At 37.3% G+C, this 27841-nt stretch overlaps 2 protein-coding genes and 1 pseudogene across 2 annotated transcripts in view; all 3 read right to left on the bottom strand.

Moving 5' to 3' along the window:
- LOC131784665 (uncharacterized) overlaps positions 1-17109 on the bottom strand; it is an 86040-nt gene extending 68931 nt beyond the window's left edge. Inside the window, 9 exon segments of the mRNA XM_066159479.1 lie at positions 7205-7558; positions 7715-8122; positions 8853-9047; positions 9761-10003; positions 10169-10342; positions 10885-11157; positions 11548-11695; positions 12119-12423; positions 17040-17109. Of these exon segments, the coding sequence (XP_066015576.1) occupies positions 7205-7558; positions 7715-8122; positions 8853-9047; positions 9761-10003; positions 10169-10342; positions 10885-11157; positions 11548-11695; positions 12119-12423; positions 17040-17109 (2170 nt within the window).
- LOC131782514 (receptor-type tyrosine-protein phosphatase mu-like) lies at positions 1548-7028 on the bottom strand (the record flags this gene model as incomplete). Its single annotated transcript, XM_066159367.1, has 7 exons — positions 1548-1920; positions 2986-3037; positions 3237-3471; positions 4410-4512; positions 5239-5434; positions 6081-6187; positions 6713-7028. Coding segments are annotated over 7 exons (1302 nt in total), but the record flags the coding sequence as incomplete, so codon positions are not given.
- Positions 17110-21978: 4869 nt separating the features above from the next.
- The window catches only part of LOC131782504 (uncharacterized), a 20369-nt pseudogene continuing 14506 nt past the window's right edge, over positions 21979-27841 (bottom strand).

Genomic DNA, 27841 nt, shown 5'->3' on the forward strand with positions numbered 1-27841 from the left:
CAAGGAATCATAAAAAGTGGGACAGTTACTTATAAAATTATTCCGATGGAAATGGACAAAAAACATCACGAAAATGTGTCACAAGAAGAAGGAGGTCTGGGCCAGAAAACGTGCATAAAGGTTAAGACGTATCCACCAACGCTCACTCAGCATCTGCGTTCTCGCAGTGCAAGCGCTATCTTGGCTTAAGACATGAGCGCGGTCTTTTTTCAAATTCTCAGTGAGTAAATGAAAAACTACAGTAATGACACATACGAGAATTGGATAATATAACCAGCCTTTTTTCTATATTGTTCCACGTTTTCTGTGGCTGCAATATGTTTTTGCAATATTGCAAAGTTCTTGTGATTCATATCCTTTATGTTAAAAAAGAATTTCATTGGAAAATTCCCACAGTCACGTTAACATTTCAAATGTAATAATGTTAAACGCTCATCTCAGTCGGGGTTGTAAATAATTTTTTTTCTTATTAATCGATTGCAATCTATTTTTATAAAAAAATCCTTTCCAAAGTATGTAAGGGAAGGTGACAAAACAAATTAATAAATTTAGGTTTATTGTATTCATTTACCTGATGCTAATACATATTCAAGTTAATTATGAACATTCAGTCCAAACAGTCCCTTGAGGCATGAACACGCCATGAATCATTCTGACGAAAAATTCGTTCTCATTCTTGTGGGTTTTGAAGCCATTGAAACTACCTGGTGGAGAATCTAACTAAGGGTAAGTTTAAATAAAATAGAAATAAGTCAATGAACTGAGATTTTGTTGCCAAAATTAACTAATTATATCATCGTTGACTGAACTTTAGGCTCGCCGCTTTCACTCATTTCATGTCTACCTCGTAGAAGCGTGGCTTTCCCTCTCTTCTGAACAAAACCTTCGCTTCTTATGCAAAAACTGACCTTCTTGAGAGCAACCATTAATTTAAGACTATCCTTTTCAAGTTTAACGCTCAGTTACAGCTTGAAATCGCAATGAATCAATCCTTATTTGTTTGCGTTTCTTAGGCTAACAAGGTGCGCGATTCACACGTGCCTACACCCGCGGGAAGGGAGCGAAGCCATTTGCTTTTGCCCTCGCACGTCCCGCACGTAACTGTCTCGCGGCCTGTGTTCGCTGTTTTTAATGACTTGCTACAAAGACGATAATTTATCGAGCGTCGAACAACATTTAAATATACCTTACAATTCCACCGAAAATTACTTTGAAAACCTGTAATAATCATTGAAATAAAAATTTGAAAATATAATCTGCGTTGGTCGGCATAGAAGCGATGAAGTGCTAAAATTTTACTCTGGCTTACCTCAACTAGAACAGCTTTCTATTATAAATGACATTAACAGGACATACTTTTAGGAAAATTATATAACTCCTGCTGATTCAGTAAGGATTGTGGCATCAAAGGATATCATTTTCATTTCAAACTGAGAAAAAAATCAACACGTGTAGTGATGTAACAACAATACAATACTGCAACAAACAAGATGTAACATCAGGGTAATTTAGTGTTATCAACTGAGTTGATAAAGAAAATATCACATAATCAAAACCACGGGTGTTGTTGATATGAAGGGCTATATCGAAGATCCACACCTTTTTTCAAGTGGAGGACACTAGCATTTCACTCCACATTTTCATAAACTACTTGGGTCACTCGTCTGTCGTCCAGTGACTGGTATTCAGGTGGTTCACGTGACTGCCCGTCAGAAGGCCTGGGTTGCAGCTCCATATAAACACCAGGTTCTGACGCTTGATGAACACCAGATGGGACAGGGATACCACTATTTACTATGGTTGTTCTATTGTTAGGCTCGGCTCGTCTTAACCGCCATATCAGGATACCATTCACAATAAGAGAGAAAAACACAATGACAGAAAGAGCGATGACAGCAGCGAAAAGTACTCGGCTTTCAGCTGAAAATCAAAATGGCACAATAATGAGCGCGTTTGCAAAACTCCATAATACTTACAGTTTTATCCTTTGGTGTCCTAAGTTTACTTGCATGTTAAAAAGAAAGGAAAGTTTTGGAAAGTTAAGTTTTGTCTGTCACTACAAATTGCACTCCTCTGCTCTTAATGTTTCCCAGCCTGTAAACACCTCTAGCCATATTCATAGCTCTTTTTCGTATATTATCTCTCATTCCTGGAACCAGCTACCATCTTCAGTTAAATCGGTAACTACTCTAACAAAATTTAAGACTGGCCTATCTCGCATAACTACGCTTGGCTGTAAGTGTAATAAGTGTACTATACAATTGTAGGGGTTGGGTTATGAATTGGTAATTAGGCTTCAGGGTTAGGGCTACAAGTTAGGTGATTAGGGCTGGTAGGGTTTCAGGTGAAGTTCCGGATTAGGGTTAGGGGTAGGGGGCTAGGTGATATTTTTGCGATTTTTTCGTCAGATATACATATATTTAACTTGTAGATATATTTATATACACATCTGTATTTTATATGTCGAGCGTTTTCAACTTGAGCCATTAGGCTCGGGGGATTGGGTAACCACCCCCTACGTTACAGACGTAAAATAAAGTGTATTGTATTGTATTGGCAGAAAAAGCGTATGATTGAATTGTTGATGGGCATGAACCCAAACACTAAGAGCACAAGTTATGTCCACGTGCCAAAGCTACGGCACTTGTTCATCATAAAGCTGAATTTCGTCGAATCACGTGTTTGCTCTTTATTAAATTAAAAGAGTTTTTGTCGCAGTGAAACGAGTAAATGACATATGATAATGACAAGGATGTTACTGTAGTTGTGTTGGATGATATGCAAGGTCAGCTGATGAATAAATGCAAATGAGGATTCTGTATGAAACATTAACCATCCAAGCGAATTTGCTGGAATTTTTTCCTACCCATGGCCAGCAGGGCAGAGATTTTTAATTGTTCAAACACTCGCTACACTAACCGTAGGTCTTTAATCACTTTTGAAAATAGAGCTTTCTGAGTATCTAGTGAATATTGAATCACTTACCTGGTTTAATAGAAATCATGGCGATTTTGCTGATATCTCCTTCTAAAAATTGCTGTCAAACGGAAAAAAGGTCAAAAAGTGACCAACAATTCTGTTGATTCCTTGATATAAGGAAAAGAAATGTAGCACGAACAACATGTCCGTAAAAACGTGGGGTTTTCATACGATTTTTGTTAACTTACCAGATCCAACTTTTGGCTCATTGATTGTGACCCTAAGCAGAAATTTCACTGAAATTAAAATTTACTTACACCGTTGTAATCGATTAAGGCTCTTTGGTATACAATGTAGTTTTCTCCTCTTGCCAGTTCGTTGTTAACAAAGGCTCCATACGATTTCCCATCACCAACAGTAAACTTCCAAGACTTCTCATGGACAGGGTTATTTTTCAACTCCGCAGCAACATAAAATGGATAAAAGTTCGTGTTGTTTGTATTCAAGTCTTGAACACAATCAGAGACTTTAAGAACAATTACCTGATAGGCACTGAAATAATGAACAAGAACGAAATTCTTATCAGTGAAACTCTAACCATCGTTCCGTCGCTTTTTTAAAACTGATAGACGTTAAAGACATCAGGTTTAGATCTAAGAATCCTGTAATAGACTCTGCTCACATACTCCGTTTAATTCCTTCACATCTTCATGAAAAAGAGTCGTAACGTTTACTCATTGATCTTTCATTTAAAAATATAATGAATAAATGAATAAATAAATAGGTTTCTGAGAGTCCTGAGATAAAAGGTGGAGTGAATAAAAATTAACGTACAGTAATGTATATTGTTTATTGACCTTTTAACTCTCAAGATCTGATCATTAATTCTCCCTTCTAGTTGCTACACATTTCCTTGTAAATTTGTAACGAGAATTTGGTGTTAGATCGAGAAAACAAGTTCTATCTGATAAGTTTGAGTATTCTCGTTAATTGTTTGCCGGATATTGTATCGATGTTAAGGGAGAAGTTAGGTATTAATCATTTCTAGGGGAAAAAGGGTTAAATAGGCTGACGCTTTGTCTGTCTCATCTTTGGGATCACGACCAAAAACCAATAAGGACACCAACAGTAAATCAAAAATCCATCAGTGGAATACTTATGCTAGTACTTCACCTGAAACTTGTTGGTAACAACATGATTTCGAGTGCAACTTGGTGTTAATAAGCACGAGAAAGTTTTTAAAAGACAAATGCCATTTTTAGTCTTTGAAAAATTTACAAGTGCTTATTTAAACCAAATAACACGATAATCGTGTTGTTACTTGTTAATTATTCACATGAAAAACGCATCGCGTGCTCGCTATTTGTAATTTGCACTTATGTTACATGAAAAATGGACTCGTTTTCCGTCGATCAGACGCGCGTATTTTTTCCATGTATATTATGAACTTAATAAATGAATACCGCACATTCTATTCTACAGTCACGCACCTTACTGGACCATTTCTTTGCTCTACAGGCCAGAGGTTAATTTCGACCGATAACTCCGAGATCTCCATATTAGTCCACTGAGGTACAAATGGGGCCATTGGAGCTACAGAGGAAAATTATGTACTAGGTGAGTAAAATTATCACAATTTTTTAGAAAGAGAAAATGCATCCATCCATAATGTAGCTTTAGACTGGAAAATACCCAATGAAAGCACGTAACAATACTTGGAACAGTTCGGGGAGAATATCAATAGAAGTCCTCGGTCTTTCTTTTATGTCTAGCCTATGGTTAATATTCGAGGAATCGGCCTTTGCGCTTAGCTAAATGACATGTTCACTTTAATAGTTCTGTAATGTTTACAATCCTTTCTCCCTTACTCTCCTGTTTTTTCTTCTTTCTTGTCCAAAGATGAAAAGGAATCCTTATGTCTACGTTTAGAGTTTACAAGGGGTCTGATTTTATCAAGATGCCATCAAAAAAAGGACTCTAAATGTTTGTAAACTAACAAGCGGCTTTAAGTTCAGATGCGCCAGCATGCCAAGCTAATATAAAGCAAGATACTGTACTCTCAGATAGCCACTCCGATAGCATGATCAGGGTAAGCTCTGACTCTGAAACGTCCTCTATAAATATGCAAGCCACTGAAAAGATGATCTTTGTATTTCATAGGAGTTACTTCCCATATATATCGTATGTTTTCATTTTTTACGGAACTCTAAAATAGGTTATCACTTAAACAAGGTCCTGATAATCTATGGAACAAATGATACTAAAATTCTAACAGCATGGCTTTAGAACAGGAAAATAATCGTTTACATCAAGGTATACCTGTCATCTTTGTTTCGATCCTATTAGGAAACCTTCTGGGTTCTCCGAATCCACATATTGAGCTCACGAAAACCTGAAACTCGTAGGTAGAGCCTGGAACTAAACCTTTCATGGTGTAAGAGGTGGAACTGCCAACGTCTTGGACACCTTCCTCTCTAAAGCTTTCATTGTAAAGCTTTTTTCCGAGATACTTTACCTTAAGAGACAAACAGTAATCAAATAAAACACTGCTTAACCACTAAGATGAGTCTAACGATCAAAGGTAAATAATAACAGTTTACTTTTGACAACCCTTATCAATTAGCATCTAAGTTCTCTTAACAACATCACCCCTGAATCAAAGATTAAGGTCACGAGAATAAAGGAAATGATCACCAACTAAAGAAACTCTTGACTGTTAAGTTCCATAGTAAATGTATAGAGAACGGTATGGAGAATATGCAAACTGATGTTAGGGTATAAGGAGTTCGGAGGAAATCTCTGAAAATACAAAGAAACCCTTCATCCGCATCGACAAAAAAAAGCTATCACCTTGAACTATAAAGGAAATAATTAAAAAATAATTAACTCCGCTTAGGTTTACTTTCTTCTAATAGTTGTTAAATTCATCAGATTAATGAAGAAAAAGGAACTCTAACAACTGCAAAGGCAGATATAATTTTATTTTGTTGCACCAAAGTCTCCATTTAAGAAAAAATTCAAAGGTTAAGTTGTAAGCGTTTGCTATTAGCCATTTGCACCCGCAATATCAGAAACAATTACATTTCGAGTGAATATAAATGTGGAACGTGAAATTAATGTTCCATTTAAATTGAAATTTTCATCGTTTTCGTCTAGCTTACCCTATAACTAATGCCTTCTCTCGTAGTTAGCTCAGGTTCTTTCCATTCCAGGCTCACTCGCGTTGTTCCAACATTTGAAGTACTCAGACCCCAAGGTGTTCCTGGGTCTTTGAGAAAAATGATAACGACTTCATTACTAAAGAAAACATTACGTTCCTCAAACGAAAGCGAAGTAAAAGCACGCTTTTATATGACTATATTACGATATGAAATTCTTTCAGTTTCCAAATCTAATTTCTAAAAGTCTGTTCCAAGCCTGTTAACCTTTCCCACAATCTGAATGTGACTGAAGTCGGAAGAGCAGTTCAATGTCGCCACTCTTTCTCTTTCTTCCTCACTTCTTTCATTTTAGCATCTCCAAAGGCCACACACAAAGGCGTACGGCTTTTCATGGCCCAGCTCGGGTTGTCGCGTTGGGCACTAATCCGGAGATTTTTTTCGGTGCTTCCCAAAAGGGTGCACAGGACCGTATGGACATAAGATAAAATGACTTATTTTTATCTTTTTACTTAAAGGTTGGGCTTCCCTACGATGTTTTTCTCTGTTCTGATTTGCCGAAGTGTAATCTCTTGCACTGGTTCTACTTCCATCAATTTTAAGGCGCTATTTTGATATATATCGTATTCACTTACCTGTCGTTCTCGGCAGTTTTAAAGGTGGACCATATGGGCCAGGACCTACTTTGGTATAAGCTCGAACAGACACTTGGTATTGCGAACAAAGTAATAATCCACTCAATAAAATGAAAGTCTTTGTTGTATTAAATGTTTTGCTACTCAGAGGTGATCTTTTCTGTCGTTTTCCCCGAGACAACAATTCTTCTTTGACGTTATACAGAATGATGCCGCCATTACTCTGTTCTCTTGATAGAGGAGCCCATGAAATGTTTAAGGTTGTCTTGTTCACATAAGTAGAAAACACATTAGCTGGACCACCATTAGGCTCTGGGAGAAAAAAAATTCAGTCCAAAGTTAAACATCATGCCCTAAGAAGCACCTTTAAGTGTCCGCTTTTCGATAACATCATATGTTATCTACACATAAGATAAGATACGAAATTTTAATAAATAATCTAACACAAGGCGACAAGAATTGGAAACTGTCCTAAGCAATCAAGTTTCTTACCATCTTCCATTGTTCTTTCCACCACCACAGAACTCTTAGGTCCATCACCATGAGATGTAAAAGCCAACACTTGAACTTCATACTCTGTACACTTATCCAGACCATTAATAACTCCTGAAAGGGTTGTTCCACCATTGATAGTGACCACATGTATTGACTCCATAAACTCTTTCTTTTTGTATAACAATTTGAATCCTACAATGGTTCCATGTGTGGAATATGAGGGAGGTAATTGCCAGGTTGCTGTAATACTCGTAGACGAGATCGCAGATAAAGTCAAATCACTAGGTGTTTGTGAGGGAACTGAAATTGAGGCAGAATGATAATTGAATAATAGTAATAATAACGTTGATGCTCATAATAATAATAATAATAATAATAATAATAACATAACAATAATACTGAAAATCTAAAACAATTAAATAAAATACAAATTAATAAGTTAAAACTGTAGATCCATTTTATTCTTGATGGCCATGGCAGACTTGAACAATGTGACTGAAATTAAGCCCTCGCACACATGTAGCTTTTTAAATCTCCCTTTACTACATCTCTAAGAATGTCTTGTACAGCTTAGTATATGATTTCTACTGTGGCTTTTTCAACCAACCTTGTCAACATTGTTTTCCTTGTAGGTCACAAAAGTGGAACCATCCAAGGATAGCTGTAACTTGTACTCTGTTGTCCAGTCATCAAAAGTTGACCTCCCTTGAGTAGCTACAGCACAAATAAGAAACTCATACTGCAGATCAATTTGCAGATAATCATCAGGTCTATCATTTCTGCTGGGTGACCATTCACTATATGCATTCAGTCGACCTTTAAAAGCTTCAAGATTTGTGCGTTCAGTTGACGCTGAGAAGCTGGCACCGGGAAGTGTGTCAGTGCTAGCCACACCTATGGCCTGCATTTGGCAAGCTGCAATCAATTATAAGAAAAAGGTGAACTGATTAATTAAAAGCAGACACATACAACGCAAAGAAGTAGACAGCAAACCTGCGACTACAAAACTAATTTGCATTTATGTAAGGTTCAGTCGAAATAAATCATATCAGAGCTGTCTAATAATCTGATGGTTTTCATTTATGTAATCAGGTCTATTGATTTGAAATGTTCAATATTGTAACAGTGTTTTCCACTTAGCATAAAGGTTTTGAAAAAAATTCAATTAAATTGTACCTGCAGGCACAGTTAAGGCATGGCAGAGAGAACTGTCCATTAAATGATTCAGAGCGAAGGCTAGGAATGGTTTTATTGTAAGGTAAAGTATAATGAGAACTTCTGGCACAAAAGTTTTCAATTGCATTTGAACCTAGAGCAGACATTCCTCTAACTAACTCTAAAAGGAATCAATATTCTCAATACTCTGATTGTAGATGCATGGAAAGAAAAAAAATTGAGGAAAATGGCGGTAAGATTGAGCCTACTGGGATTCAATCAAATTGTACCTGCAGGCACAATTAAAGCATGGTAGGGAGAATTGTCTTTTAAATATGTCGGAGCAAAGGCATGGGATGGTTCTATAGTAAGGTAAAGCATGAATATAGAACTAGTGCACATTAGCATAACTCCTCTGTACAATAACTTAAGACTTCAATCAGTGTGAGGTTTTCAAACATATACAGGTATTTTATATAAAGTGTGTTACCTCTCCTTTCAGAATAAACTTCAACTTCACAAAGTGTGAAGTGTTCACGGTCAGTTCTTAAGCTCCTTATTGTCACATATCTTCCAAATAAAACAGGACGACAGAAAAATGATACACCTTTTCCTCTTGGAAGGCTGTAACTCTGGCTGTCACCACACCTGGGATTGGTTATTCCTCTATTATTGAATACTGTTCCTATAGAGAATCATGAAAACATTTAGGCTTTAGCCGAAAAAGTAATAAAAAACTTGTTTACCAAGCTCTGCTATCATTACCCAGTGGTATGAGAGTATTACATGAGGCCAGAGGGCTAACATAACTGGAGGTCATAAGATGCTGGAGTGTAGGACAATGCTATCAAACGGATAAATCTGATCTATCCAGTGGATAGTGCAGCACATTTTGTTAACACTTATCCACTCGTTAGCGATTAATCCGTTGAATAGCGTTATCCGCGCAACAAGTAGGCCATGGTTTAAACGATGAAGCCATAACAGAAGAGCAACTAGTCCAATATAGCAGGTGATTAATCTTCAGCTTTCGTTTAAATTATGCATTCCTCACTTTAAAGGGACAATATGAGAGTAAAGTCTCAAACGTTGGTGCACAGTGTAAACAAGGCTACAAACTGGACCTTTGGATCCAGAGTTCAGCTTCCATAATTCCATCATATCTTCCACGAGTGGAGCAGAAGGTAAGTGATAATTCTTTGTGATAATGAATTATCATGATGCATTTGACAAAAATTTCTGCTTTATGTCTCTGCATATAGGCGTAGATAAACTTGAATGAAACCCACCAGTCAAAGAGTGAAGACAACTTGACACTACTTACATTATGAGATGTGATTGCTTGAAATATTTGACGCTATGGTATGGTGTTACAATTTCAAAAATGATTTACCCTACCTACTCTGATCTCAAAATTATTCTGCCTGTAAAACCACTGGTTTTCTTGGTTGACTAGGTATATTTCTGAAACTGGTTCAACTTGTCCCAAGTCAACTCTCCACCAAGGGTTGTATTCTCTGTCAGTGTGGGTACAGCTGTTAGCGCTATAATCTGTGTTACTGATACCATCAACTGCCCTGCTACTTACACCACCAAAGCTTACACTACTTTGATCTGTTTGTTTTCCAAATGCAAGATTGTCTGAAATGAGACATGCAATTATGTTAATCAGCATCTGGTCACTTTAAAAATATGGTCAAAAAAGATTTTGGAACTAACAGTGTAACTACAATTTTACAAAAACTTCTAAAGTTTTCCTACAAAGATCCCTACTGAATACCGATCTCTATGTTCAGTGACATGTACCTCGCAAATAGATTTCCACCTCACAGAGTTGAAGAGCTTGTCTCCTTACTGTTGATATCCCTACATATCTGCCAGTTATCAGTGGGTTGGTAAAACAAACAGCTGATGCTTTGAAGTTAACAAAACTGTAGAGTCCTCTACACTGAGTGTTGTTTACTACTACTGGGTTATTACCTGATGTTATAAAAAAATAACAGTCGACCTTAATGTACTGTACATGGCAAATATGTGACAAACTAATGTATTAATATATTTTCATTAACAATATAAACTTGTTTTTCCGCTCTTTTCGGAAGACAATTTCATAGGGAAATAAAATTTTACATGCATGTACACGTAGCTGTAGGTGTATAATTAATCTAATTTTAATAAACAGAATAGATATCCATCAATATTGTTTGAGGCAAGTAATTATAATGATTTAATTATAAAGTATGTTGAGGGGTTAAAATATCTCTATTAAGCAGCAACAGAAACATCAAACTGAAAAAGCAACAAATCACTCCTTCTACAACATTTTTTTAAATATTTGCATAATATTTACCCCTCTCAATCTATCTATGCAAAGTTCTACATAGATAGCTTGAGATTGAACATATAACTACGGTTTTCCAACCTCGCATACTAGAAGTGCCTTTGTTTTATTACTTTCAATGCGCCATTTATCTTAAGCTTAACTCATATTGATTACATGAAAAAGTATAGTGACTGCTCACCCAAAGTAATCTTATAATTTTTGCTTCTGGCCATCACATCAGCAACTGTTAAAAATCTGTTGACTATGAATATGTCAGAGACTGGAACCTTATCTGAACCCAGATCAACTCTCCACCAGCTTGGATAGCTTGACTGAGTATGTGTGCAGCTTCCATTTCTAAATTCAGTATCAGAATTACCATCCACTGCTTTTTCTGACACACCTGACACATCCAGCTTAGTATTGTTAAATGTTGAAGACTGAAGGGTGGCTTTCCCAAGGGCAAAATTCACTGTGTAAATATAGTAAATAAATAAATATCAACATAGTTGATATGGTTAATGTCATGTATTTTGCAAAGATTTATATCTACTCGTTAAAAATAAACTAATCTTAGAGTTAATTGACACCCAAGAAAGACAAGAAAGAGCACATACATGTAAACGCACCCTTGCAAATTGAAATGGAAGGACTGAAGTTCTCAAAATTATTAGATCAAAGAGGATAAGATGAACAGATTTGTAAGAAGCCTGCGCTAATGTCCGTCACTCGATACTTTTCCATTATTAAATTTTCCATGCAATGTAATGATCTCTCTATCGTAGTTTGGCTCTAGAGTTAGTATGAATGATCATTTTCAAAAGGTATGTTTTCCACTTCTGTGATAACATTGTGTAATAACCTGGTTTTCGCTTAACACCAAACACTTCCATTCTCATACACACAGCACCATGGTATGCACTTGGCAAGATTCGCAGGTAGTGTGCTTCAACACTTTCATAAAGAACATGCTTCACCTCTGAGGCTCTGTCACTATTTCCTTGAAAGGTCTGCAATGAAAATGCAACACCTTAATGCAAAAAGGTGTACTTATATTTCCAGACAAACGTTTTCCCCCTTTCATCTTTTCACAATTACACCTCATTTTAGCCTTTTGGAAACATGGAGGCATTTAGTTTTGACATCGATTCTAATTTTCAATCAGAGATCCCAAGAATCAAGGAGAAAAAAGTTTTTCCCTCCATTTTCCCTCTACGTTAAGTGACAAGAGAAACAGCCTCAACGATTTTCTTCATTGATTGTTTTCTGAACAGTTAAAGTTATTGAAAAATTAACGTTCCCAGCAAGATCTTACCGGGAATGTGCCTTCCAGGAGGAAATGTCAAAGAAAGAGGCAGTTGAATTTAAATATCATTATGCCTACAACTTTAAATGTCAATAATAGTAAAATGACATGGTCTTTGACATGTTACCTTAATTTTTCCACCTTCTCTGTAGACCATCCAAGTTGTCCCATCATTGGAGAATTGAAGTGTATAGTTTTTCACCCAATGATCTGCTTGAGAATTCCCTTGAGTGGACACAGCACAGATGATATGAAGTGTCTGTAGATTAATCTGTAGATATGGGTTAGTGTCACTTGGTCTTGCACACCATGATGATCCTGATGTGTAGTTTAGTCGACCATTCTTGGCAGCACTTAGTTCAGATGTAGCTGCTATTTTATTGTCTGGAATCGCTCCATTTTCCATTCCCAGATCCAGATCAATGCAATCAGCTAAAAATAGGAAATGTGAAACTTTGCTTACGAGATATTGTGTAATCTTAGAGCAGTGATTATCATTAGCACACGCAGTCATATAATTATGGTTATTTTCATTTTTATCTCTATTATTGTTATGATATCTGATTATTTCACCATCACTCTGGATAACAAGATGCAAATAATTATCAGAGTTTCTAACGGTTAAATAAAACCCCTGAACTACCTTCACCTCCAATTTCCCATTTGAAGATAACATGAATTCTCTATCAATCTGAATTCAATCCAGCGGCCATTACCTTAAAACGGCGTCAGCTGGGGATTTCTAAACTTTACAGCTTAAAAATGGTGAAATTCTTCTGTGGGTCGATATTATTGCGAACATAATAGAAACGAAGAATATTCGCTCCAAAACGTCAGGAGAAAGAATAACAACTCGGTTATCGAGAAGCAAAACGGCTGCAATGCCTCCCTCGTCTAGGTGGCTTAGAACTTTTGCCTCTGCTTGAAGATGCTCTATCTGAATTTTCCCACCAAATAGAGAGTAATTTATTTAAAGTTCGAAAATAATGAAATTAGGTGTTATATGGGAAAGAATTAGCTTTTCATCTACTGACTGAGTCAAGTCGATAATACAATCTTAATGTTGAGTAAGAGAAAATTGGGCTCTCAATGAGAACGTGAGGAAGAAACGTGAGTGAGATCAAACATGTGTGATCTACGAGAGAAAATGTGAAGAATACCATCAAGTTATCATATCTATGTCTTGTTTAAAGCAACGCTGCCTTTTTTTGTTTAGCTCTGATTGGCGGTGAAGCGATATGAATTTTTTTTTTTTTTTTGCAAACGCTTTAACTTGCGCTAAAGATCCATGGCACTTTTTAAATCTATCGCCGCTCGATAACACATCTGCTAAAACATCAATATCATGAACATCAGTACTGGGACCGTGAATTTCTCTGAACATAATCTTATTTTCAACATGAGGAGCTTTGGCCCCGAACAAAATTCGCAGCATGCATTCTACGGAGGCGCTATATTTCTGTCATCAGTGTAGAGAATGACATTGACGTTTCCGGTCGGTAGGTGTCTATTCGGTTACTTAAACCCGTTGGTTATAAGTGAAAGGTTCACTTAGTAATTAATACTTCATCTATGCTCGAATTTCAATTACAAAAACTCAATAAATCTTGCATTGGAATCACTTGGCACGATCTTTTCATGAAGGCCGAAGACTTCAATCGATTGGCTGAGCTTTCTATAGTTACGGGATCCAATCTCGACCCCAAAAAGTACTAGTATGTAATAACAAAAAGTTAATGTAAAATCAGGCCGAAAGCTTTTGCAAAGAACGAACTGTTTCATCGATTCCGCAATGACTACAATACGTTTTGTCCCGCCAGCAGGTCTCAAGCGCGCCAACAAAGGCTGTTCGTTCAACGCCAGGTAACCAAACAACATGTATGTTATATCTTCAATTGGTCTCTGTACCGGACTAATTAGACAGGGAGAATTCCAGCAGGTGGATTCGCGAGGTCTCAAAATATAATCCTGTCGTTGATGCGGTAAATCAAATCGCTCTCGACCGTACACTTTAGGCGGGAAATGCCTCCAGTCGAAAAATCATGGGCAATTGCAATTATGTCCGTCAAGAATGGCCGAGCTTGACAACGACATTCGGGAACTAGTAGAGGAAAATAATTATATAAGTTGACGGTGGATGCCTCAACTTTCAGTCAACTTTTCAACTTTCAACTTTTCGTGCCCTCTTGGGTAGTATATATATGTGTACTCTCTGGATTATCTAATCAACACAGTTTCTGGACTTTAAAAGTTCAAACCATGACCTGTATAAAGAAGGATTTGTCGGAGTTAACCTTATATAGGCCAAGGTCTTCGATCCTGGAGGTGAAATCAGCTTTACCGGTGCCGCTTTTTAGGCTATTTTTTAGTTTCTTCGTTTTACGTGTTTTAAATTGTTCCTGTTATGTTTCTGTAACATTTGGTTAGGAATATTTGTGAACAATCTACTGTTGTCTTCTTTAAGACATGTATTGTCTCTACAGAGAAAATAAGCGTAACGTACCGCCCCTTAAGTTTTTTCGAATTAGACCCGTTAGACTTCTTTGCCTGTGGAGGATATTATTCATCTACTGTCTTTTTGCCTCAAAACCACGCAATTTACATATAACGGCACCTACTATCAACAAGTTTTTGGTACAGCGATGGGTTCACCTGTCTTTGCTCTCATTGCTAAAATGGTAATGGAAGACGTGGAACAAAGGGCCTTAGCCACTTCACCGGTTAAACCCTTTTTCTGGAAACGATATGTCGATGATGTTATTTCTGCGGTATCCGGAAATGAAGCGGAGCGCCTCTTGTCGCATTTGAATTCAGTTCACCCTTGAGCGTGAAAAGGATAGAAATTTGCCCTTTCTTGATTTAAATGTGTCCAGAGGGGTTCAGGGTAATTTAGAGACAAGTTTCTACCGTAAACCTACCCACACCGACAAATACCTCGCCTTCGATTCTCACCACCCTATTTGCCATAAAAAGTCTGTAGCCAAAACTTTACTTAGGAGGGCTGACTGTCTACCATCTTCACTCGATTCGAAGGCTGAGAAGAGGAAATATGTTTCCAATGTCCTAAAGGCAAATGGCTATACAAAAACTTTTCTCCGTAACTGCCAAAAACCAGTTACAAATAGTAACACTCTTGATGAAAGGGAACCAGCGACTGGTTTTGCTTATTCCTTACATACAGGGTGTTACGGAACCCATCAAGAGAATTTTGAATAGCCACAATGTTTACGTTGTTCAAAAACCTTTTCAGACTTTGGGGCATATTTTCGCCAAACCTGAGGATCTTGTCACGAAAGAAAAACGAACCGATGCCATTTATTCTATTCCTTGTAATGACTATGACAACGAATACATCGGACAGACCGAACGTCAGTTTGGTACACGGTTAAAAGAGCACCAAAAAGCGGTTCCCCTTTACAAAAAGGAAAATTCAGCTTTATCGGAGCATACATGCCTAACTAAACATACAACTGTGTGGGATAATTCCAAAATTATCAACACTAATCGGCGTTACCACCAGCGCCTTTGTTTGGAGGCTTGGCATATTAACTCTGCCCACGCTCCTTTAAATCGTGACGATGGCGATTTGCTTCCTGACGCCTATTTACACCTCGTCAGAAAAAAAGGCCGCTAATTAGTGATCATATAAAAGGACCTCTTGTTGCAGCGTTTAGATCACCCCTGATGAAGGCACTAGACAGGAGTGTCGAAACGTTGGGTCTATGAATTGTAACTTCTTCGGTTACATTCATTAAATCTGCAAACCAGAGTAGCATCAAACTATGTCTGATTGTACACCTGGTTGCCGTGTGAACTTTAATATATTTTAGACCCGTTAAGTTTGTATGAGACATTTCTCTGGACTCTTGTTTCTGGAAAATGAGCGAACAAAGTAGAGTTGTATCGAAATGTAATCATCGGAAATTGCGGTTTTTTCCTATTTCATTCAGGGGGAGCATTATTAGCTTTTTTGAAGCGATTATCGGATGTCCTGGAATGTTAAGCGAACACCTCATGCCAACCAAGAGGTGTCGAACTTGGTTTGAATTACTTATGCAAATTAGCTGGCTGCACAATGAACGTGCAGCCAGTTAATTTGCATAACATTTTTTTCCGACACAAAGCTCGTCATGATAAAGAAAAGAACCCTGAAATATTTATGTAATTCAATGTGATCACAACTGTTTGTCTGAAACGTTTAAGCACAAAAGAATGGATGTCTTCTGAAAACTGTTTCATTTTCGTAATATTACCACAGGAGGAACTTGTTTAAACAAATACTGAATATCATATGTTTATAATGACCCATTTCACGGTTCCAAGAGACCTTAAGCTCTACACGATTCTTGTCGTAAAATTGTAACAAAAAACAAGTTTTTTTCTGGAAACTAAGCTGAGTCCCTCATACAAAATTAACCCGGGGAAAAAATCACTATATTTTTGTTCCTCATTTCTAAAAACTATAAGTGAAATGAAAATTCGAGTAACAGGTGATATATCTACCTGTTCAAATATGTCCGACATTGCAGGAGTAATATTTAGACCCGAAAAACATCATTCCGTATAAACACGGAATTTTGCACATACATGCCATTGATAGGCCTTGAGGAGAACATGAATTTCTATTGACCTCAATAGTTTGTGCGATGAGCAATTTAAATCATAACTATACGCCGTACTACTTTGGCTTAATAGCTGATCCATATTTGTAAAACCGATTAGGCGGTAAGGATGATTGAGTACCTGTTTACCTCTCGGTAGAATTCGCATCAGACATAATAGATATCAACAACTCAAAAGAAAGTAAAAGGAAGAATATTTACCACGGGAAATGTGATACTGCATAACAAATCCAGTTGAATTTATCTTCGAGAGGAATGATCCGTAATATAACTAGAAGCAACAGTTATGAAGACATCACCTGGTTCTTTATGATTCTCTTATTAACGCGACATGAAGCTCTGAAGCTTGGAAGCTTAAAAAAATTCCCTAGATCAAACTACTAGATAAATCCTGTGAACATTTTACCCATGTTTTCTTGTGCTTACCGGAAGTCAAAGGAAGAAGAAAAATGAGGAAAACTAGACAGAGACATATCTTGGAATGCGGCTCCGACATGCTTGGGTATCTTCGGGTCAATTGTTATGGAAGTTTGCTAATAGTATTGTCGTAGCCTGCGTAATTCGTTCAACAAACAGTGCATGCGTGCGGGTGTAAATTACAGAAGTGTCGTTCGGCGTGTAATGGGAAACAGCTATTAAAATCAAAGTCGAAAGGAAATAGCTTGAGATTTTCGTAAACCACGAATAAGTAATGTCAGTCTTGGATTTAGGTAGTTTAGGCGTGTGTTTCCGTTGTATTAGCATATAAATAGGATCACTCTCTTATAACAGAGAATTTGAGATCGATTGAAAGTAGAAAGTTCGGATATCGTATGGATCGTAAAAAAACGCAAGAAATCGGAAAGATATAGTCGTATTGATGGTCGAACCAGTGCTCCGCAGACATTTTCCTTAACGCAGTGGAAAATTCTGCAACACTCTGACGAAAGGCTAACGCTCGAAACGTCAGCTCTTTAACTCTTTACAGAGGCTAATTTACGTTTTCAACTCAATTATCAAGACTGAATTACTTGCTATATTCTCCCACTGATGCAGCACCACAGTTTCTTTAAAAAATTTCCCCTTTATTCATGTTTGGACTACTAAGTGGTAATTGGCTACGGCGGACGCTCTACATGTGGCTCCGCTTATTTCGTTTCTCCTGACGCTATTTTTTGCCAGCGTGTTGCTGAAAAGCCTAAGAAATAATATTATCTATCAGAGGCCTTCATTCGCAAATGGTCCTTTCGTCTTGGCCGCTACATTCCCAACGATAAGTCACCAAACGTTCGACAAATCTGGAAAATCGATGCTTCGCCGTCGCTATTCTACCAGAAAATATCTGTTCATTCTTTTCCTTCTAATATCTCACGACATTCAACTGAACCCTGGGCCTCTCAATTCCTCAATTCTCAAATCACGTAGTCTAAATTCCCGTAGTATTGTCAACAAGAGAACTGAGCTGCAAGCTATGGTCGCTACAAAGGAATTAGACATCATCGCTGTAACCGAAACATGCATGGTTGAACCCTGATATAATGGATCAAGAAATCCGGTCACCTGATTATAATATCTACCGAAGAGATCGCCTAGGAAAAGGTGGTGGTTTTTTTTAGCTCTAGGGGATAACATTTACTGTTATAGACGTTGTGACCTCGAAACGGACTGTGAATTCCTTTGGAGTGAAGTCCATTTCAATCCCTGCTCAACGTACTTTATTGGAGTATACCACCGCTCCTCTATCAGTGATATGGTCCCCTAATTAAACTGGTCCAATCACTAGAAAAATTTCTACCATCGTCTAATGTCCTTTTGCTTGGGGATTTTAATCTACCGAATGTTGACTGGTACCTTGTAGCTCAATGGCAGCCGCACATCATCAGCGACTTATTGAATCAAATAATCTACTTTCGTCCTGGCTACTCTTGTACCTCTCAGTTGATACACCTTTTCCATGAATGGGCTAAAGCACTAGATAAACGACTCTCTACCAGCGATGTGATATTTCTGGACTTTGAAAGGGCCTTCGATTCGGTTCCTCACGACCGTCTTCTACTCAAACTAGAATGCTTTGGCATTACCGGCTCTCTACTTTCCTGGCTATCCAATCTTTTCCTAGGTCGATCTCGACGTGTCGTAATCGAGGGCTGCCAATCTGACTGGGCGCCTGTCATATTTAGTGTTCCATAGGGGAACATTCTTGCCCCCCTGTTATTCATCCTGTATGTCAATGACATCCCTGAATTTTTATCAAGTCCTGCAGACATGTTTGCTGATGATATGTTAATCTATAATTACTGCCCTCCATCTCAAACGTCCATCACTGCCCAGGAGAGTCTAGATAAAGTCACTGATCGGTGTGGCTCATGGCTTTTAAGAACAAATGCTGACAAATGCGAGTCCACGAAGTTCACCAAGGCTAAAACTCCCTCTTCGTGTAGCTACACTATTAATAGCAAGCTACTTAACCAAGTATTTACACACAAACATCTTGGAGTGGTTCTTTCCGATGATTTATTTTGGAAACCCCACGTACTGCCTGTTGTTGCAAGATCGAACAGACTATTGGGCTTTCTCAAGCGGACATTTGGAACTCACTCTAAGGCTCTTTTTACTGGTTATAAAGCCATGATCCGTCCAATACCCGAGTACGCCTGTCAAGCGTGGAATCCTCACCAAGCACATTTGATTGAAAAACTTGAATGCGTGCAAAGGAACGTTACAAGATGGATCGTTGGTAAAGACATTCTGTATGAAGACCGACTGAAATCCTTGAAACTACCGACGCTAGTTCAACGCAGAGAGTATCTTAGCTTGGTTCAGCTTTTTAAGTTCATTAAAGGAAACTCTTCCGTAAACACTAATGATTACATATCTTTCAGTAACAGGTAATCAAGAAAAAGTCATCAGTTTAAACTCTATAAACCATTTTGCCGTACAGATATCTTAAAGTATTCTTTTTGGCACAGATATATCGACACATGGAACAGTTTACAGTCATCAGTAGTTGAACTTGACTCAATGAATACTTTTAAGAAAGCTCCAAAATAAACATTATTTAACTAGGCCTATGAGTACAAAATTAAATTATTCTATATATTATACATCATTTAATTATTCATCGTTTCAACAGAATTTTTATCTTCGATATGTCTTCTTTACTTAGATTTTATACTTATATAGATATATGCTTGTATTTAAAATGTTTCAGTGTGTATATTTATATTGCATAGTATAAAATATTTGGGGTATCGTTTACAATAGTTTATATTATATATGTTATTAAATATATGTTATTAAATTATTAAATAAAGTTGTTATAAATAAATAAATACATAAATAAATATTTTACATAACCTAGCTTCCCAAGCATATGTTATGTTTTGTGGATTATTACGTCTTTCTGTGAGAAATCGTATTGGTGAAGATAAAGTTGATCTTCTAATACAAGTGCAGTTTTTATTTCCGTCATTAAAGCGAATAGAATCTTGCAAGAAACTCATTTCGTATCCGTTTCGCTTTTCATTGTTTTAAGTATTCCACACCAGCATTGATAAACGAGGTAAATTTCAGAGTAAAACTGAAAGCAGTTGGCTTGAGAAATGCCGCCAAAATAGAACGGTTATCCTACAAAATGTAAATATAGAGAAATGCATGAATGAATGAATGAATATATAAAACCTGTGGAACCTTTTCCCGGAGTATTGAATGACTATCACTAATTTCCTTTTTTATTTAGAAATTTTACACGGGAAACTGGCGCCCGGGTAGCCAAAATTGATCCATTTGCGTTTGAAGGCTATTTTAAACGCAGAATCGTCTTTAGTACTGTAGGTTAGCCATGTAGAACATCGAGGTCCATAAAAGATAAGAAGATAAGACAACTGAAGAGATTTTAGTCTGTCAACGTAAACAGTGTGCACGCATTTCGTATTCTTTACCGTTGCTACCTTCATTTCTCATCCTTGTCCTCACTCCAAGAACCAAGGATTCTGATGAGTTGCGTGATGGTGTTATAAGTGAATGGAGATTTATTTATCGTTTTCCTTGGCACGTAATCCTCTTCTCACCCGAGCACTCCAGGAACGACTTTCGCTTCCTCTTGGTAGGCATCGTTGATATATAACCCAATTTATTTCTACTTCTATTCTTGTTTGACTCCCGTTATCCCTTATTACATCAAATATATCTATAAATGATATGATTTGAAGACTTGAATCTGCGTATTTTCATTTGTAAACAAAATAAAATAGCATTCAATTTCCATTAATGTGATTAAAACGAACTTGCTTAATTTTGCATTCTCCAGCTTAATTTCTCTCCCAGTTTAACTCACTTTTATACTTCATGAGGTGCTCAATAATCCTGTTTATAATGTTTTCACTATTCTTGCATAATTAACAGCCATTTTCGTAAGGATTTTTATATGAGCCTTTTGATAAGAGTGTTTAGTTTGGGAAGTTAAGCTAAACGTATTACGTTATCATCTAAATGTCATCATGTTCGTATCAATCGCCATCAAAGTACAACCATTGTTGGTTTTGTAATCATGATTCAACGCATTTTCCATCTTAAGAGTTAGGGCCAATATATCATAGGCCACTTCCCTTAAATGGTGATTACCATACAGGCAATAAAATTGGAATGTTTAGAACAGTGAATGTAACAGACAAAATCATCCTTCAGAAAAAGTTAGGGGGCTATTTTTGTCAAGCTGATATTTTTCTAGGGGGGAAAGGTAGCGCAGCTCTAATGTGCTGCATGACATACTATGTATTTCACCTGTACTTGACCATACCCTCCCTAGCCCTTCGATTTTGCGCTTATCAAGTTCCCTCCATATGAGGAATCATAAAAAGTGGGACAGTTACTTATAAAATTATTCGTAAGGAAATGGGCAAAAAACATCGCAAAATGTGTCACAAAAAGAAGGAGGTCTGGGCCAGAAAACGTGCATAAAGGTTCGGACGTATCCACCAACGTTCACTCAGCATCAGCGTTCTCGCAGTGCAAGCGATATCTTGGCTTAAGACATGAGCGTGGTCTTTTTTCAAATTCTCAGTGAGTAAATGAAAAACTACAGTAATAATACATATACAAGAATTAGATAATATAACCAGCCTTTTTTCTATATTGCTACACGTTTTCTGTGGCTGCAATATGTCTTTGCAATATGGCAAAGTTCTTGTGATTCATATCCTTTATGTGAAAAAAGAATTTCATTGCAAAATTCCCACAGTCACGTTAACATTTCAAATGTAATAATGTTAAACGCTCATCTCAGTCGGGGTTGTAAATAATTTTTTTTTCTTATTAATCGATTTCAAGCTATTTTTTAAAAAAATCCTTTCCAAAGCATGTAAGGGAATGTGACAAAATAAATTAATAAATTTAGGTTTATTGTATTCATTTACCTGATGCTAATACATATTCAAGTTAATTATGAACATTCAGTCCAAACAGTCCCTCGAGGCATGAACACGCCATGAATCATTCTGACGAAAAATTCGTTTTCGCTCTTGTGGGTTTTGAAGCCCTTGAAACTGCCTGGTGGACAATCAAACTAAGGGTAAGTTTAAATAAAATACAAATAAGTCAATGAACTGAGATTTTGTTGCCAAAATTAACTATTTATATCATCGTTGACTGAACTTTAGGTTCGCCGCTTTCACTCATTTCATGTCTACCTCGTAGAATCGTGGCTTTCCCTCTCTTCTGAACAAAACCTTCGCTTCTTATGCAAAAACTGACCTTCTTGAGAGCAACCATTAATTTAAGACTATCCTTTTCCAGTTTATCGCTCAGTTACAGCTTGAAATCGCAATGAATCAATCCTTAATTGTTTGCGTTTCTCAGGCTAACAAGGTGCGCGATTCACACGTGCGCACACCCGCGGCAAGGGAGCGAAGCCATTTGCTTCTGTCCTCGCACGTCCTTCACGTAACTGTCTCGCGGCCTTTGTTCGCTGTTTTTACTAACTTGCTACAAAGACGATAATTTATCGAGCGTCGAACAACGTTTAAATATACCTTACAATTCCACCGAAAATTACTTTGAAAACCTGTAATAATCATTTAAATAAAGATTTGAAAATATAATCGGCGTTGGTCGGCATAGAAGCGATGAAGTGCTAAAATTTTACTCTGGCTTACCTCAACTAGAACAGCTTTCTAGTACAAATGACATTAACAGGACATACTTTTAGGAAAATTATATAACTCCTGCTGATTCAGTAAGTATTGTGTTTGTGGCATCAAAGGATATCATTTTCATTTCAAACTGAGAAAAAAAATCAACACGTGTAGTGATGTAACAACAATACAATACTGCAACAAACAAGATGTAATATCAGGGTAATTAAGTGTTATCAACTGAGTTGATAAAGAAAATATCACTTAATCAAAACCACGGGTCTTGTTGATATGAAGGGCTATATCGATGATCCGCACCTTTTTTCAAGTGGAGGACACTCCCATTTTACTCCAAATTTTCATAAACTACTCCCCTCTCGTCCAAGCTTCCTTCCGAAACTCCCATATTGTAGTAATCTTGGGTCACTCGTCTGTCGTCCAGTGACTGGTATTCAGGTGGTTCACGTGACTGCCCGTCAGAAGGCCTGGGTTGCAGCTCCATATAAACACCAGGTTCTGACGCTTGATGAACACCAGGTGGGACAGGGATACCACTATTTACTATGGTTGTTCTATTGTTAGGCTCGGCTCGTCTTAACCGCCATATCAGGATACCATTCACAATAAGAGAGAAAAACACAATGACAGAAAGAGCGATGACAGCAGCGAAAAGTACTCGGCTTTCAGCTGAAAATCAAAATGGCACAATAATGAGCGCGTTTGCAAAACTCCATAATACTTACAGTTTTCTCCTTTGGTGTCCTAAGTTATACTTGCATGTTAAAAAGAAAGGAAAGTTTTGGAAAGTTAAGTTTTGTCTGTCACAACAAATTGCGCTCCTCTGCTCTTAATGTTTCCCAGCCTGTAAATACCTCTAGCCATATTCATAGCTCTTTTTCATATATTATCTCTCATTCCTGGAACCAGCTACCATCTTCAGTTAAATCGGTAACTACTCTAGCAGAATTAAGGACTGGCCTATCTTGCATAACTACGCTTGGCTGTAAGTGTAATAAGTGTATTAGTATACAATTGTAGGGGTTGGGTTATGAATTGGTAATTAGGCTTCAGGGTTAGGGCTACAAGTTAGGTGATTAGGGCTGGTAGGGTTTCAGGGGAAGTTCAGGATTAGGGTTAGGGTTAGGGTTAGGGGGCTAGGTGATATTTTTGCGTTTTTTTCGTCAGATATGCATATATTTAACTTGTACATATATTTATATACACATCTGTATTTTATATGTCGAGCGTTTTCAACTTGAGCCATTAGGCTCGGGGGATTGGGTAACCACCCCCTACGTTACCGACGTAAAATAAACTGTATTGTATTGTATTGTATTGGCAGAAAAAGCGTATGATTGAATTGTTGATGGGCATGAACCCAAACACTAAGAGAACAAGTTACGTCCACGTGCCAAAGCTACGGCACTTGTTCATCAGAAAGCTGAATTTCGTCGAATCACGTGTTTGCTCTTTATTAAATTAAAAGAGTTTTTGTCGCAGTGAAACGAGTCAATGACATATAATAATGACAAGGATGTTACTGTAGTAGTGTTGTATGATATGCAAGGTCAGCCGATGAATAAATGCAAATCAGGATTCTGCATGAAACATTAACCATCCAAGCGAATTTGCTGGAATTTTTTCCTACCCATGGCCAGCAGGGCAGAGATTTTTAATTGTTCAAACACTCGCTACACTAACCGTAGGTCTTTAATCACTTCTGAAAATAGAGCTTTCTGAGTATCTAGTGAATATTGAATCACTTACCTGGTTTAATAGAAATCATGGCGATTTTGCTGATATCTCCTTCTAAAAATTGCTGTCAAACGGAAAAAAGGTCAAAAAGTGACCAACAATTCTGTTGATTCCTTGATATAAGGAAAAGAAATGTAGCACGAACAACATGTCCGTAAAAACGTGGGGTTTTCATACGATTTTTGTTAACTTACCAGATCTAACTTTTGGCTCATTGATTGTGACCCTAAGCAGAAATTTCACTGAAATTAAAATTTACTTACACCGTTGTAATCGGTTAAGGCTCTTTGGTATACAATGTAGTTTTCTCCTCTTGCCAGTTCGTTGTTAACAAAGGCTCCATACGATTTCCCATCACCAACAGTAAACTTCCAAGACTTCTCATGGACAGGGTTATTTTTCAACTCCGCAGCAACATAAAATGGATAAAAGTTCGTGTTGTTTGTATTCAAGTCTTGAACACAATCAGAGACTTTAAGAACAATTACCTGATAGGCACTGAAATAATGAACAAGAACGAAATTCTTATCAATGAAACTCTAACCATCGTTCCGTCGCTTTTTTAAAACTGATAGACGTTAAAGACATCAGGTTTAGATCTAAGAATCCTGTAATAGACTCTGCCCACATACTCCGTTTAATTCCTTCACATCTTCATGAAAAAGAGTCGTAACGTTTACTCATTGATCTTTCATTTAAAAATATAATGAATAAATGAATAAATAAATAGGTTTCTGAGAGTCCTGAGATAAAAGGTGGAGTGAATAAAAATTAACGTACAGTAATGTATATTGTTTATTGACCTTTTAACTCTCAAGATCTGATCATTAATTCTCCCTTCTAGTTGCTACACATTTCCTTGTAAATTTGTAACGAGAATTTGGTGTTAGATCGAGAAAACAAGTTCTATCTAATAAGTTTGAGTATTCTCGTTAATTATTCGCTGGATATTGTATCGATGTTAAGGGAGAAGTTAGGTATTAATCATTTCTAGGGGAAAAAGGGTTAAATAGGCTGACGCTTTGTCTGTCTCATCTTTGGGATCACGACCAAAAACCAATAAGGACACCAACAGTAAATCAAAAATCCATCATTTTAGAATAAGTGGAATACTTATGCTAGTACTTCACCTGAAACTTGTTGGTAACAACATGATTTCGAGTGCAACTTGGTGTTAATAAGCACGAGAAAGTTTTTAAAAGACAAATGCCATTTTTAGTCTTTGAAAAATTTACAAATGCTTATTTAAACCAAATAACACGATAATCGTGTTATTACTTGTTAATAATTCATATGAAAAACGCATCGCGTGCGCGCTATTTGTAATTTGCACTTATGTTACATGAAAAATGGACTCGTTTTCCGTCAATCAGACGCGCGTATTTTTTCCATGTATATTATGAACTTAATAAATGAATACCACACATTCTATTCTACGGTCACGCACCTTACTGGACCATTTCTTTGCTCTACAGGCCAGAGGTTAATTTCGACCGATAACTCCGAGACCTCCATATTAGTCCACTGAGGTACAAATGGGGCCATTGGAGCTACAGAGGAAAATTTTGTACTAGGTGAGTAAAATTATCACAATTTTCTAGAAAGAAAAGATGCATCCATCCATAATGTAGCTTTAGACTGGAAAATACCCAATGAAAGCACGTAACAATACTTGGAACAGTTCGGGGAGAATATCAATAGAAGTCCTCGGTCTTTCTTTTATGTCTAGCCTATGGTTAATATTCGAGGAATCGGCCTTTGCGCTTAGCTAAATGACATGTTCACTTTAATAGTTCTGTAATGTTTACAATCCTTTCTCCCTTACTCTCCTGTTTTTTCTTCTTTCTTGTCCAAAGATGAAAAGGAATCCTTATGTCTACGTTTAGAGTTTACAAGTGGTCTGATTTTATCAAGATGCCATCAAAAAAGGACTCTAAATGTTTGTAAACTAACAAGCGGCTTTAAGTTCGGATGCGCCAGCATGCCAAGCTAATATAAAGCAAGATACTGTACTCTCAGATAGCCACTCCGATAGCATGATCAGGGTAAGCTCTGACTCTGAAACGTCCTCTATAAATATGCAAGCCACTGAAAAGATGATCTTTGTATTTCATAGGAGTTACTTCCCATATATATCGTATGTTTTCATTTTTTACGGAACTCTAAAATAGGTTATCACTTAAACAAGGTCCTGATAATCTATGGAACAAATGATACTAAAATTCTAACAGCATGGCTTTAGAACAGGAAAATAATCGTTTACATCAAGGTATACCTGTCATCTTTGTTTCGATCCTATTAGGAAACCTTCTGGGTTCTCCGAATCCACATATTGAGCTCACGAAAACCTGAAACTCGTAGGTAGAGCCTGGAACTAAACCTTTCATGGTGTAAGAGGTGGAACTGCCAACGTCTTGGACACCTTCCTCTCTAAAGCTTTCATTGTAAAGCTTTTTTCCGAGATACTTTACCTTAAGAGACAAACAGTAATCAAATAAAACACTGCTTAACCACTAAGATGAGTCTAACGATCAAAGGTAAATAATAACAGTTTACTTTTGACAACCCTTATCAATTAGCATCTAAGTTCTCTTAACAACATCACCCCTGAATCAAAGATTAAGGTCACGAGAATAAAGGAAATGATCACCAACTAAAGAAACTCTTGACTGTTAAGTTCCATAGTAAATAGTAGTTCCGTAGTTTTATCATTTTTATTGCTTTTATTTGGTCTTCACCCTGAGAAATATTTATCTGGACATAGCCTATATTATTTCTCTTGTGCACCGCTTCGCTCTGGCAGCTCAATGTCTTCGTTGGAAGTGATAACGGGCAACAAACAAGCAAACTCCACTCGGAGATTAGGCCGCCATCTTGGTTGTCGACTTCGTGGAATGAGTTACCTCGGCGCTAGAGTGAACTATCATCACAATTCAACTTCCAGTTTTCAACTGATTCGACTGATCAAATCTGGTGATGTAAGTTTAAATCCTGGCCCCTCTGCTATTCAAGCTGTAATCGGAAATCGACACTCGACAAACGGCGACTATGCTACCGCTGTTGGCAATCGTGCACCGCCGTGTCTACGTAATTTGGTCCACATTATTGTGCCCAAGCCTCAACAAGTGTTGGAAAATATCAAGAACGATACGCAACGATTGTTGCTTTGCCTTCTCAATGCTCGATCTTTGAGAAATAAGTCAGCGTCGTTTGTGGATTTGGTATGCGATAGCAAAGCAGATCTATTTGCTGTTTCTGAAACCTGGCTTACAGACAATGACACTGCTATTCTTAGTGAAATAACACCACAGGGATACAAACTCCTTCATCATCCCCGCAGTGATCGCAGAGGAGGTGGGACTG

The sequence above is a fragment of the Pocillopora verrucosa genome, chromosome 12, assembly GCF_036669915.1.
Source record: "Pocillopora verrucosa isolate sample1 chromosome 12, ASM3666991v2, whole genome shotgun sequence".
NCBI lineage: Eukaryota > Metazoa > Cnidaria > Anthozoa > Scleractinia > Pocilloporidae > Pocillopora > Pocillopora verrucosa.